The 14,250-nt window shown below is 44.0% G+C and overlaps 1 protein-coding gene across 2 annotated transcripts in view; it reads right to left on the bottom strand.

Annotated features, from left to right (window-relative positions):
* The window catches only part of TPR (translocated promoter region, nuclear basket protein), a 60,131-nt gene that overhangs the window by 30,213 nt on the left and 15,668 nt on the right, over positions 1–14,250 (bottom strand). For both annotated transcript variants that reach the window (XM_083445255.1, XM_083445256.1), the window contains exons 13-23: positions 13,242–13,468; positions 12,659–12,822; positions 10,064–10,206; positions 9,807–9,955; positions 7,036–7,198; positions 6,441–6,575; positions 5,825–5,965; positions 5,132–5,300; positions 4,395–4,561; positions 3,321–3,473; positions 2,307–2,423 (exon numbers count right to left, since the gene is read on the bottom strand). In XM_083445255.1, coding sequence (XP_083301381.1) covers positions 2,307–2,423; positions 3,321–3,473; positions 4,395–4,561; positions 5,132–5,300; positions 5,825–5,965; positions 6,441–6,575; positions 7,036–7,198; positions 9,807–9,955; positions 10,064–10,206; positions 12,659–12,822; positions 13,242–13,468 — 1,728 coding nt within the window. The remainder of the gene's footprint in view (positions 1–2,306; positions 2,424–3,320; positions 3,474–4,394; positions 4,562–5,131; positions 5,301–5,824; positions 5,966–6,440; positions 6,576–7,035; positions 7,199–9,806; positions 9,956–10,063; positions 10,207–12,658; positions 12,823–13,241; positions 13,469–14,250) is intronic.

Below are 14,250 nucleotides of genomic sequence, written 5' to 3'. Positions count from 1 at the left end.
CTCCAACTCTGGTTTCCATTTGGGGATACAGAGTTGATCTAGGAACTGCTGGCGGAGATCAACATATAGTTTACATTTAAGAGCCATATGTGTAAGAGTTTCCACCCGATGGTCTTCACATGGGCAAATTCCTTCTCCTTCCAAATTTGTTCGTAATAATAAAAAAAGAGGTTGTAATCCAAAAAAAGTTCGCAAACCGGGACACGCACTTCCGGGTTTGACGTGTTTGTAATCCAAAACGTATGCAAACCAGACTGTTCGCAAACCAAGGTACCATTGTACTCCTATTAGGCTAGTACAGGGAACACCAGCCTGGTGCCTGTAGACTCGCTTAGTGTTCCCGAGCTACCAGAGAGCCAGCGTCAGATTGGTGGCCTTCCCTTTTTCTTTTTAGTTTTCTTTTGGGAGAGATCTTTTTTTGGTGATCGTAGGCACCTTTCTTTGCCTCTGGAGGAGCTTTTCTGAATGTGGAGGGTAGGTTGTTCACGCATGGTCCCCAAGAGAGATGTACTTGGGGAGCAAGAGATGGAGAGATGTGCAGTGTCTGTGTGTTTAGTGTGTGTGAAAGAGACAGAAAGGTATTATGAACATTTGTTCTGGGTATGTGTGTAGTTTGTGAGACAGAGAGATAGGTGTACATGTGGGTGCGTGGGTGGAGGGGGAGAGGGAGGTACACTGGTGCCCCGCAAGACGAATGCCTCGCAAGACGGAAAACCTGCTAGACGAAAGGGTTTTCCGTTTTGGAGGCGCTTCGCAAAACGAATTTGCTATGGGCTTGCTTCGCAAGCCGAAAATGTCTTGCGATTCCTGGGGTTTTTTTTCCGCTCCCCACCCCCTTTTTCTAAGGCACTAAGCTGCTAATAGCCTTTTAGCATCTAATCCGCTAATCCCTTAAGCCTTTAATAGCCGCTAATAGCCACTAAACCGCTAATAGCACTAATCCGCTAATGGGGTTGCTTTGCAAGACGAAAAAACCGCTAGACGAAGAGACTCACGGAACGGATTCTTTTCGTCTTGCGAGGCACCACTGTATGTATTTCCTGGGGGAGATGTATGCAGAGTATAGGGGCAGGTATGTTACCAATGTGTGCTCTGCATGTATGCAGGGTCTGTGAGACAGAGAGGTAGAACTACATCTGAGTAGACAGAGGCAGCTATATATGGGAAGTACTTGTGTATGTCTGTGTGTGTGTGTGCGTGCACATGGAAAAAGAATGAGACTGTATGAGTGAGAGATGCAATGCTTGCTTGTGGTCTGTGCGGTGTGTGGACAGCTTGTATATTTTTCCTGGTACTGGGGAATGCTCCCTGTTATCACACATCAACAGCATTTTTTGGGATGGCGGGAGGAAATATAAATATTGTGTGATCTCTACAATCATGAACCAGGAGGACATAGCTGATTTCCTAAGCAGGTGTAAGCAGCAATGACTACACACTCTCCAATTTTGTGTTATGCCACACACTCACAGCACTCATGTTGTGCTACACCACACACCCGTGACAGCCACACCCTTTTTCAGAACCAAAATGTGCCCCTGCTGGTCCAAAAAGGTTGGCAACTACTGGGGCTGGTACAAAAGCAGTGTGTGAGTGCACAATCCTCATTTATGAGAAACACAGCCAAACCCAAAACTGACTGTGCAGGCAGTTTGAAACTGCGCCAAAATCCCTATTTTTCCTTAGCTAAAATGGTTTAACTTGAGCTCTTGAGCCAAAACCCAGCTGTATAAACAAGTGCTCAGAGCCCTCTCCTTTATTAGTTCGTGACGGCAAGGATGGCCTTGACTGTACCAGTAGAACAGGGAAGACACGTCTGTGCCTTATCTTACGTCCTGACCACAAACCTAGTCCAGGAACAGTGCCAGTGTGTGTTCTTGGGAGTTGATGATCTCTTGCTCCAAGAGCAAGCATTGGAAACAGGAACAACTTTTTATGGTCCAAAGTACAGGAAGTAATACCCTTTTATGGTTAAGAATACCGGAGCAGGAACATCTGTGATGTCAACCTGCGTGCACAAGCTGACGTGGCTAGATTCCTGGGGAAGGGGGAGAGGGTGCCTGGAGGATATATATACTGCATGTAATCTCTCACTTCTTTGGATTTGCTGTGGACTGACCACGCAAGTGCCTTTCTGCTGTTCCGGAGAGCAGAAATAAAGAACTCTTTCTCTGAACCAACCCTCGGTGTCATTTGACTTCCTTCCTCCTGTCCACAGACCCAATCGGTGAACTCCAATAAGGCTACAAATGGAATATAAATTATCAACAATATCCTGTGTCTGGATAGGCCTTATAAAAACTTACTTGTTCTTGGCAGTCCCGTTTAGCATGCTGCTCGTTGGTAAGAGCTGTATTTGCTCTCTGAAGAGCTTCCTGGACTTCAGACTTCATACTGGCGAGATTTTTCTTCAGCTCGGAAAGCTATTCATTAAACATCAAGTGTCAAACAATCACGAACTTTTGAAAACCATTACATTTTAAAGTTACTGCTGATTGGTGCACTGAATAATCAAAATTTAATTAAGTGCTAAACCTGAATTTGACTTAATTCAAGGTCATCTGAGGTAGTTCTTTACTTCTGCAGCAACTTGCCCAATAAAATAGCCTTTCCATGCTTAGGGCAGATTGATATAATCATGCTTTTCATCTGAATGAAACAAACACTGTCATCACTGGCTGTTTTCCATCACACGCCGAGGAAGAAGGAAGATTTCAAAAGATAAAGCTTATTTTGTGATGACCACATCAGAAAAGTTACCGTATTTTTCGCTCTATAAGATGCACCAGACCATAAGACACACCTAGTTTTAGGAGGAGCAGAACAAGAAAAAAAATATTCTGAATCCCAGAAGCCAGAACAGCAAGAGGGATCGCTGCGCAGCGATCCCTCTTGCTGTTCTGGCTTCTGGGATAGCTGCACAGCCTGCATTCGCTCCATAGGATGCACACACATTTCCCCTTACTTTTTAGGAGGGAAAAAGTGAGTCTTATAGAGCAAAAAAGATGGTAATTGTGTGAATTAATTAACACAAGTAACTCTGTATGCCCAATGGGGCTTTGGGTGCCAGTTTTTAAGAACAGCAGCCCTGACACACACCCTCCACATGCCACATGGCAAACAGAGAGGACTTGCAAAAGCACACGGCAAAATGGCATTAGGGTCTGTCGTTGACCAAGTTAAAGAAAACCTTAAGAATAAAAATTACACTAGATATGCTCAAGTCCTTCCAGAGAGAAGCCCTTTGTAAGCCTGGCCAAGTTTTTTGCTAGCTACAGTGAAAGGAAAGTGTATGATGGAGAATACTCGTGCTTCTATACCTGCTGTTCCATGTTCTCTATAGCTTTACGTTTTTCATCCTGAAGCTCCTGCTTTTCCTTCTCTGCCTCCATCAATTTCTTTTCTAGTTGGGACTGGTACTCAGAGGCCTCCTTCAGGCGGGCTTCAACGGCAGCGCGAACCTCTTCAGTTACCTGCACAATTAACTCAGTTTTAAATGTGATATCCGTAAGTGGCACACAGGAGACCTGCTTACAGTCCATCACCTTCACCGAGAATGGAAAGTAAGCTTGAGAAATGCAGGCCAATGCTCAAATCTGAAATATAGGCCAATGCTGAAATCCTAATCCTAACCCTCCCATCTTAAAGGGTGAGAAAAATCTACAGGTGTAATAGATAAAGGGCAAGCTATTAGCTTGAGGAATCTGCTGTGAGGACAAAGCATGTCTGAGATACTCTTGGGCCACTTTTTATTTTATAGTTCCTAAATAAATGCCAATTAAAAATGAGATGTTTTCCACCAGCTCTCAGAAAGATCAGCTCAGGCAAGGGACAGAGGAAGCTACCTACACAAATTATTTGACCGTATTGATCACAGCAGCAGTGGGCAACCTCCGGCCCACAGATCTAATTAGATCTGTCAGGGATCCTAATCTGGCCTGCAAGCATATGCATCTGTATGGATTTTTAGGAGAGGGCAGTAAAACAGGAGAGCAGGCTAGTTGTTCACAAAAGGGAAGGGAGTGGGGAAATAGTGCCTGCACATTTTAAATAGTATTTTGGGTTCTACAAATGTTATAAGCTTTTTCTTCTTTTTTTTTTTAGTGAAAGCTGAGAATCTGGAAACTTATTCACCTAGAGGGGGGCAACTGCCCCTCCCCATTGTGGGCATCTATGCCAGCGGGGCTATTTTCCCCAAGTCACCGCCACCTGCCTGGCACCTGAGATTACCAGCATTAATTGATCAAGGAAAGGACACAGCTGGTGTACCAGTTTAAAAGTACACTGCCATCTGGGCATACAAAGCAGTGCTGGATCCCGCTTGCGTTTGTACCATGAAAACATAATTCCACGTCTTAAATCATATTTAGCAGGCAGTTTTATAAGCCCAGTACCTGTTTCTCTTTGTTCAGGGATTCCTCGAGGCTTACAACCATAGCTTGGTATTGCTCCACATTACTTGTGGCAATCTTCAGCCTCTCCTTCAAATCATTCACTTGCTCCTCAGACTGTCTCAATCGACTTACGAGATCATCCACATCCTCGCTTGCACTTGGCTGGCCTAAAAATGGCAAAGATAAGGTTAAACAAAATAAAGCGTTCTTCAAATTAATTCTGGATTTGGGGGCATACTACATGGAAGCTGAGAGCTGGACCATAAAGAAGGCTGATCGCCGAAGAATTGATGCTTTTGAATTATGGAGCTGGAGGAGACTCTTGAGAGTCCCATGGGCTGCAAGAAGATCAAACCTATCCATTCTGAAGGAAATCAGCCCTGAGTGCTCACTGGAAGGACAGATCCTGAAGCTGAGGCTCCAATACTTTGGCCACCTCATGAGAAGAGAAGACTCCCTGGAAAAGACCCTGATGTTGGGAAAGATGGAGGGCACAAGGAGAAGGGGACGACAGACGACGAGATGGTTGGACAGTGTACTCTAAGCTACCAGCATGAGTTTGACCAAACTGCAGGAGGCAGTGGAAGGCAGGAGTGCCTGGCGTGCTCTGGTCCATGGGGTCATGAAGAGTCGGGACACGACTAAACAACAACAAACATGGAAGCTGTTTTCTCATGTTTTACACACGCTAGACACAGGTTCAACTTAGCAAATGTTTACACTTTTTCTTTTCTTACCTTGACCAGGAGCTCTTTGTGATGACTGGGATGCTAACTGGGCCTCCATATTGTGAAGCTGTTGTTTTAATGTTGCAATGTCCTTTTGGGCATTCTTCAGCAGTTCTTTTGTGCTAGCATGAAGATTTATTTCTGTCTCAAGCTGTCTTTTAGCATCCAATAAGTGAATCTGAAAAGGAACGACCATACTTTACTTCAAAGACAGCGACTAAAACGTAACTCAACTGCAACCATAGGTAGCTTAAAACATAATTCTGCACATCTCTTCACAAGACTGGGACAAAATGTGAACTACGGAGGATATTTGTGTTTTGTTTGGGGAAATGTGAATGAGGTAGGTTTGTACGAAAATGTACATTAAATGAATTTCTTCCCCCTTCCCTAGGCTTAATAGGTAGGTTGTACAGCAGCTCTCATGTTTGCTCAAACATAAGATTTCTTTGCATTTTGTTTCATTTTCTACGCTCTCCTCTAGAAACAAAAGCATAAGGCATTTCTTCCATGAGTGGAAAAAGGCCTTCTACACATGGGGCAGTTTTCGAAGCAAATCTACAATTTGAAGAACTACTGTATGAGCTCCATTCTGGTGCCTTGAACCAGAAATGAATCGAGATCCATTTGTCTTTTTAAAAAACCATCAATACCACATGAGTGCTATGTCAACGACTTGTTTCTTTCATTTCTCATACTTACATCTTGAGTTTTGTTAACCGAATGCCTTTGTTCTGCCTCATTTTCTAGTTTTTTCTTCAGTTGGGCTATTTCACGCTCCAATTTCTCTATTTGGTTATTGAGCCTCTGTTGAGTTTCTGTCTCAGCCCTTTCCAGTATCACCTAGTAAAGAACAATATATACGAACATGGAACATTTTTGCTGAATTGTGCTGAAAGGAAGTGAGCTCCCAAATGCTTCTGTAGAAGAGTTTGGATTTGATATCCCGCTTTATCACTAACCGAAGGAGTCTCAAAGCGGCTAACATTCTCCTTTCCCTTCCTCCCCCACAACAAACACTCTGTGAGGTGAGTGGGGCTGAGAGACTTCAGAGAAGTGTGACTGGCCCAAGGTCACCCAGCAGCTCCATGTGGAGGAGTGGAGACGCGAATCCGGTTCACCAGATTACGAGTCCACTGCTCTTAACCACTACACCACACTGGCTCTCTTACTGGCTGTAAAGCCCCCGCCCCCAAATCTGTTACTTACACACAGACCTATGTGCAAGAGAAACATTGTGTTGTTCCTGAGCAAGCTTTCCTCCATGCACACCCACTGCTGAGACCGGAGAGCATGAGCAAAGAGGGCACAAACAAACCTGAATAGATTGCAGGTTAGTAAGCAGCATATTTTGTCCTCTTTGTGCTGTTACTAAAGAATCTTTTTGTTGAGTCAGGCGAACCTCTGCCATTTTCAAAATGTCCTTCTCTTTTTTCAAATTCTCTGCTCTCACCTTTGAAAGAGATTACATTCTAGGTTAATTCAATCCTGGTAAGGTTAAGTGTTGACATCTGTATAAAGTGAGTGATTAACCCAAAATTTACATTCCTGGTGAGTTTTCAGCCACTTGAGTACATAAAGCCAAAACAGATTAATCACAGCTTAGCTAGGCTCATGTCGTCCCTAGAAACAGAAATATGTTGCTGTCAACCAACTCAATGAAGGACAACAAACTTATGATATGATTATCCCCAGAGTTTCTCAATCTATAATTCTCTTTCTGCCCTGTGATCTTCAGATGAAGGGCAGTATATACATTCAATAAACAATAAATAACCAATTCAGTAAGTAACAAGAAGAAGTAGTATTAAGTGGGATATGTGTGTGTTGAATTAAATTCACTCGCACAACATAATTATTCCTTCTCCCTTCCCCTGGAACAATTCAGTTATGCATAATGTTGTACTGCTTACCTCTGCCACTGCTAGTTTTTCATTAGCTCCTCTCAGCTCTTGAGTCATAGTGTTGATAATTTGTTCTTGTTTTTGAGTGGTTGCTGAAAGCTTCTGGATTCTTTCATGCAATGATGTTATCTCTCGCCGATATCCTTCCACATTATCCTGCAGCATCTCGTAACTTCACAAGGAACATAGGTAAGATCATATTTCAACCAAACTGGTATTACAAACTCAAATGAGGAGAATTCTAACCATTTTGTTTCCACTATATCAGCTGGAGACAAACAACTCAGTTGGTTTTTGTGTGCAAGTTTTCCAGTGGCTAAATTAACTAGTAATCTTACTGAGTACAGACAGTTCAAAGCATGGTTTTCACGCCTCCCCATAAGTATGTTTAAGAAAGAGGATGCAAGTTACTGAATATTTTTAATCAGTTCATACCTCATTATTTAAAACATTTATTCTCTATCAGCCCAGGATCGTAAACAATGGTTTTAAACTAACCATGGTGCAGATGTAATGCCGACCATGGTTACCTAAAAAGTGGAGGAGGTTATGATGCAGCATAGTACTCCCATCTCCTAACCTTAGTTTGATCAGGCAATGTTAGAGTCTACCATGTTCCTTGAAGTAATTTGTCCTATTTACTGCATGAGATTACTGCCACTAAACTCCAGGTTTCAGAGCACAAATTGCAACCCTTCAACTGCATTAATAGTACAGAAGTCTTTCGTCAGCATTCCAAGAGTATTAAAAGAACTGGCAGATGTGATCTCAGAACCACTGGCAATCATCTTTGAGAATTCCTGGAGAACAGGCGAAGTCCCGGCAGACTGGAGGAGGGCAAATGTTGTCCCTATTTTCAAAAAGGGGAAAAGAGAGGACCCAAATAATTACCGCCCAGTCAGTCTGACATCAATACCAGGGAAGATTCTGGAGCAGATCATTAAGCAAACAATCTGTGAGCACCTAGAAAGGAATGCTGTGATCACCAATACTCAGCATGGATTTCTGAAAAATAAGTCATGTCAGACTAACCTGATCTCATTTTTTGACAGAATTACAAGCCTGGTAGATGAAGGGATCGCAGTGGATGTAGTCTACCTTGATTTCAGCAAGGCATTTGACAAGGTGCCCCATGATATTCTTGTAAAGAAGCTGGTAAAATGCGGTCTTGACTATGCTACCACTCAGTGGATTTGTAACTGGCTGACTGACCGGACCCAAAGGGTGCTCATCAATGGTTCCTCTTCATCCTGGAGAAGAGTGACTAGTGGGGTGCCACAGGGTTCTGTCTTGGGCCCGGTCTTATTAAACATCTTTATCAATGACTTGGATGATGGACTCAAGGGCATCCTGATCAAATTTGCAGATGACACCAAACTGAGAGGGGTGGCTAACACCCCAGAGGACAGGATCACACTTCAAAACGACCTTGACAGATTAGAGAACTGGGCCAAAACAAACAAGATGAATTTTAACAGGGAGAAATGTAAAGTATGCACTTGGGCAAAAAAAATGAGAGGCACAAATACAAGATGGGTGACACCTGGCTTGAGAGCAGTACATGTGAAAAGGATCTAGGAGTCTTGGTTGACCACAAACTTGACATGAGCCAACAGTGTGACGCGGCAGCTAAAAAAGCCAATGCAATTCTGGGCTGCATCAATAGGAGTATAGCATCTAGATCAAGGGAAGTTATAGTGCCACTGTATTCTGCTCTGGTCAGACCTCACCTGGAGTACTGTGTCCAGTTTTGGGCACCACAGTTCAAGAAGGACACTGACAAACTGGAACGTGTCCAGAGGAGGGCAACCAAAATAGTCAAAGGCCTGGAAACGATGCCTTATGAGGAACGGCTAAGGGAGCTGGGCATGTTTAGCCTGGAGAAGAGGAGGTTAAGGGGTGATATGATAGCCATGTTCAAATATATAAAAGGATGTCACATAGAGAGGGGAGAAAGGTTGTTTTCTGCTGCTCCAGAGAAGCGGACACGGAGCAATGGATCCAAACTACAAGAAAGAAGATTCCACCTAAACATTAGGAAGAACTTCCTGACAGTAAGAGCTGTTCGACAGTGGAATTTGCTGCTAAGGAGTGTGGTGGAGTCTCCTTCTTTGGAGGTCTTTAAGCAGAGGCTTGACAACCATATGTCAGGAGTGCTCTGATGGTGTTTCCTGCTTGGCAGGGGGTTGGACTCGATGACCCTTGTGGTCTCTTCCAACTCTATGATTCTATGATTCTATGATTAACGATGGCGTCGTTAGAGGAAGCATCAATTTGAGCTCCGCGTCAGTTGTGCGGTTTTTATTACTTTTATCAGCTTTTATCAGTTCTAGTATTTTATCGCTCAGTATCTTTTTCTTAATTACTATAATCACAAAGTTAAAAGTTTTAGAGAAAGCCCTGGAATGTCTCGGAGAAAGCCTTAATTAGCTCCAGCTCGACTCAATCTACCAACTACTTATCAGCAGGAGTGGAGATCAAATGCCCTAATCTTGGAAGGATGGAGAGTTTCTTGATTTACAACAGAAAATAGCAGCGGCTGCATCTCCGGGAAAATGTCTAGGAAAAAGAAGCGATCGGCTTCATCTCCACAAGCAAGCCCACAGCAGATGTGCAAGCAGAGTAAACTGAATGATTTTGTAAGAGCCCAGAATCCAGAACCTACCACATCAAACAGAGTTCATTCTCAGGTAGGTGAGGACACTTTAATGGGTGGAGACCACCCAGTGGGGAAAAAGCTGAGATGAGCGCCCACGAACCGTTCATTAATACTGTCTTACCGCTTGGAAGCAAATTCAAGTTGGGTGGAAATCTTTGTATTCTGTGACCTCAAGTCTGTAACCTGCTCCTGAAGCTTCTCATTTTGCTCATTCAGGAGTTTGTCATTCTCTGCCTTTTCTTTCTTGTAGCTCTCAAAGAACTCCTGCAGCTGTAGAGCAAGTCAAACGCGTTCAAAGATAAATACAAGGCCAAGCAGAAAACTGTGCTCCTTTTGTAAAGATGAGGAAAAGGCGTTTGGAGAAAGACTGGCTGGTACCTGTTTAAGGGCAGCCTTAGCCTCCACTGCTTCAGCTGATTCTGTCACTGGCACAGCAGCAGGAGTTGACATGGCCTGAGGCGCCCCTGACAGACGCTTAGGGGTCACCGCCAGAGACATTTCTTCTGGCAAGATGCTTGAAGCTATAAAAGAGAGAGAAGCAACATCATCAGATCAGAGAAAACGGAAAGATCCTGTATTTCTTACCTTTCCGAACCACCCTTTCCCTAGAGAGCTCAGAACAGTCCTCCTACTCCCCATTTTATGCTCACAACCTTGCAAAAAAAAGAAAGAAAAGAAAAGAAAAGAAAAGAAAAGAAAAGCCAGGCTGTGGGAGTATGTCACTAGTTGAAGGTCATCCAAAAGAAACGCATGGGTGGATGGGGGTTCAGACCCATGTGTCCTTGGCAGTAAAGGTAAAGGACTGTTCAGTCCAGTCAAAGGCGACTATAGGGTTGCGGCGCTCATCTCGCTTTCAGGCCAAGGGAGCCGGGTTTGTCCACAGACAGCTTTGCGGGTCATGTGGCCAGCAGAACTAAACCGCTTCTGGCGCAACGGAACACCATGACGGAAACCAGAGCGCACGAAAATGCTGTTGACCTTCCCGCTGCAGTGGTACCTATTTATCTACTTGCACTTTGATGTGCTTTCGAACTGGAGGTTGGGAGGAGCTGGGAAAGAGCAACAGGAGCTCACTCCGTCGTGGGGATTTGAACCGCTGACCTTCCAATCGGCAAGCTCAAGAGGCTCAGTGGTTTAGACCACAGCGCCACCCACATCCCTTTTTACCTTTACCTTGGCAGGAGTCTGACTGTCAACCCAGTACACATTACTGGTTCTCATTCACACTAATGGGCTACACTTTCCAACAGTGACATTTTCGTGGGCTGTGGAATTCTGCATTCCAGACCTCAAATTCTATCAAAGTTCACATCTGGATCAAATGATCTTCTAGACAGCTTACAATATATTAAGGTAAAGAGTAAAGGGACCCCTGACCATTAGGTCCAGTTTTGACCGACTCTGGGGTTGCGGCGCTCCTCTCGCTTTATTGGTCGAGGGAGCCAGCGTACAGCTTCCATGTCATGTGGCCAGCATGACTAAGCCGCTTCTGGCAAACCAGAGCAGTGCACGGAAACACCATTTACCTTCCCTCTGGAGCGGTACCTATTTATCTACTTGCACTTTGACGTGCTTTTGAACTCCTAGGCTGGCAGGAGCTGGGACTGAGCAACAGGATCTCACCCCGTCGTGGGGATTCGAACCGCCGACCTTCTGATCAGTAAGTCCTAGGCTCAGTGGTTTAGACCACAGCGCCACCCGCGTCCTACAATATATTACAACCATATAATAAGGAACTCAGAAGCCCATTTCTCCAGCTAACGGCAAAGGCCAGAGGTTCTTTCTCCCTCACTTCTGCATTACTAGAGCACTTTCAACAACTGTTGCATATTATGCAAATCCTCATAAACATGCAAGCTGTGTTTATTTCTGCACAGCTGTCCAACCTGCTTTGGGGAGCTTCAATTCTTTTGGCGAAAGGGACCGTCATCTTCTCCTGCTCCCACTGCCCCCAAGGTGAAAACTTATATTCTCCAGATTCTGCCACTAAAATCTAGCTCAGCTGAGGAAGAACGCAGGTGCCTCCTGCCGCAGCTGATGTCCTTGAAGGTAGCACTGCTTGAGGTGCTGTCACACAATATTCTCAACCTTACTGCCTTCTACTCCTGCTTTCAGCTGTGAAGTCTCACAAAATTCCTGTGGTCTCACAAAATTCTCAGCTAAACCTTTGCAGTGTTGTTGCTTTTTAAAGGGGTTCAATATGCGGCTGAAAGCATGAATCAAAATTAAATTGATTCCACCAATAATAATTATAATAATAATAATTTATTATTTGTACCCCGCCCATCTGGCTGAGTTTTCCCAGCCACTCTGGGTGGCTCCCAATCGACTATTAAAAACGATACAGCATTAAATATTAAAAACTTCCCTAAACAGGACTGCCTTCAGATGTCTTTTAAAAATAGGATAGCTGCTTATTTCCTTGATATCTGATGGGAGGGCGTTCCACAGGGTGGGCACCACTACCGAGAAGGCCCTCTGTCTGGTTCCCTGCAACCTCACTTCTCACAATGAGGGAACAGCCAGAAGGCCCTCGGCGCTGGATCTCAGTGTCCGGGGAGAATGATGGGAGTGGAGAAACTGATTCAGGTATACAGGACAGAGGCCGTTTAGGCTTTAAAGGTCAGCACCAACACTTTGAATCGTGCTTGGAAACGTACTGGGAGCCAATGCAGGTATCTCAGGACCAAGGGATATGTTTAGGCTGTAGCCGAAAAGAACAACTGTGGTGTGCATTTGGAACATCAAGCAACAGAGAATGTAAGATTGAATCGACACTGTTCCTTCACAAAGTTGGAGCAATTTGTTCCAATCATAAAATCACAACCTGAAAAATGTTTAGGCCAACTTTTGGGATGCGCTTGCCATTCTATCCTCTCCAATTCTCACTGTACACAATGAGAACACCAAAGCCTAGACCTTGCTTTCCTCGCGTTGCAACGAAGTACATTGGCATTATTGAAGGGACCATACCTTGCAATGGAATGGAAACTCCAGACGTCTGTGCCAGCAAGATGCGATACATGTCACGCTGGCGAACTATGGAGTCTACAAGCTGCATCTGGTGGTGCCGCGATTCACGTAACTTTTCTAGCTCAGTGATAGCTTCACCAAGTTGACTCTGCAGCTCAGAAATCCTGTCATGGAGAGAAAACAATTCTACTAAATCTTCTTTTTTAAAAAAATCAACATCAGGTAACAAATATGTCTTATATACCGTATTTTTTGCTCTATAAGACTCACTTTTTCCCTCCTAAAAAGTAAGGGGAAATGTGTGTGCGTCTTATGGAGCGAATGCAGGCTGTGCAGCTATCCCAGAAGCCAGAACAGCAAGAGGGATTGTTGCTTTCACTGCGCAGCGATCCCTTTTGTTGTTCTGGCTTCTGAGATTCAGAATATTTTTTTTCTTGTTTTCTTCCTCCAAAAACTAGGTGGGTCTTGTGGTCTGGTGCGTCTTATAGAGCGAAAAATATGGCAACTGCTTTCTAAACAGAGCAAATATGTGATTAAGATCAGATTTCTGGATGTCAGGACATGCTGCTAAAGGGGAGCATACTTAGATGAAGTGGTTTCTTGCTCCTCTTTCTCTTTGGCGTCACCCAGCTCTCTGAGAGCCACTAAGAGGCGTTGGTTTTGCTGCTGAAGTTCCTCAATGTTCCTGTAGGAGACCAGATGTTGGCTTATGACTTCGGAAGAGCTGCTGATGTCAGCAGAGCTCACTTCTTCTTCGCGGATAACATGGTTGCCTCGGGCTTCTTCGAGTTCCATCAAAAGCACTCTTATCTTTAAAAAGGAAAACAGATGATTCATACAACAGAACAATAGCTCTGCCAGAGCTGTGCTGCAAGAATTCTATGCGAGAGGTTAAAACGGTCATTCTGCTTTTTAATACAATCTGACTTTATTTTTAGGTGCATATTGTATCATGTTGCTTTGATTATTCACTGCCATCAATGTGGAATACAATAGGTTATGAATTTATGAAACAAAAAGTACGGGGCTGCACCGAGCAGACATTATTTTAAGGCTGCAATCTTAAAAGTGCATGCTGAAGGAGCGTCTCCACCCCCATCGTTCTGCCCAGACACTGAGGTCCAGCTCCGAGGGCCTTCTGGCGGTTTCCTCACTGCGAGAGGCCAAGTTACAGGGAACCAGGCAGAGGGCCTTCTCGGTGGTGGCACCCGCCCTGTGGAACGCCCTCCCATCAGATGTCAAAGCGATAAACAACTACCTGACATTCAGAAGACATCTGAAGGCAGCCCTGTTCAGGGAAGTTTTTAATATGTGACATTTTAGTGTATTTTTCATCTTTGTTGGAAGCCGCCCAGAGTGGCTGGGGAAACCCAGCCAGATGGGTGGAGTACAAATAATAAATTATTATTATTATTATTATTATTATTATTATTATTATTATTATTATTATTATTATTATAATTCATTCCAAGTGGAATCATTAAGGCTTACTCTGGAGTTAGCAGAGGTTCAGAATCCCAATACTTTCAAAAACTGACTCTAACTTTAAGGTGAAATAGTTCATCAAGGTATACAGGCTTAAAATAGTGAAC

The sequence above is a fragment of the Podarcis tiliguerta genome, assembly GCF_965153285.1.
Source record: "Podarcis tiliguerta genome assembly, chromosome: 6".
Lineage (NCBI taxonomy): Eukaryota > Metazoa > Chordata > Lepidosauria > Squamata > Lacertidae > Podarcis > Podarcis tiliguerta.
The sequence above is the reverse complement of the archived record's forward strand: the minus strand, read 5'-3'. Positions and strand labels throughout refer to the sequence as shown.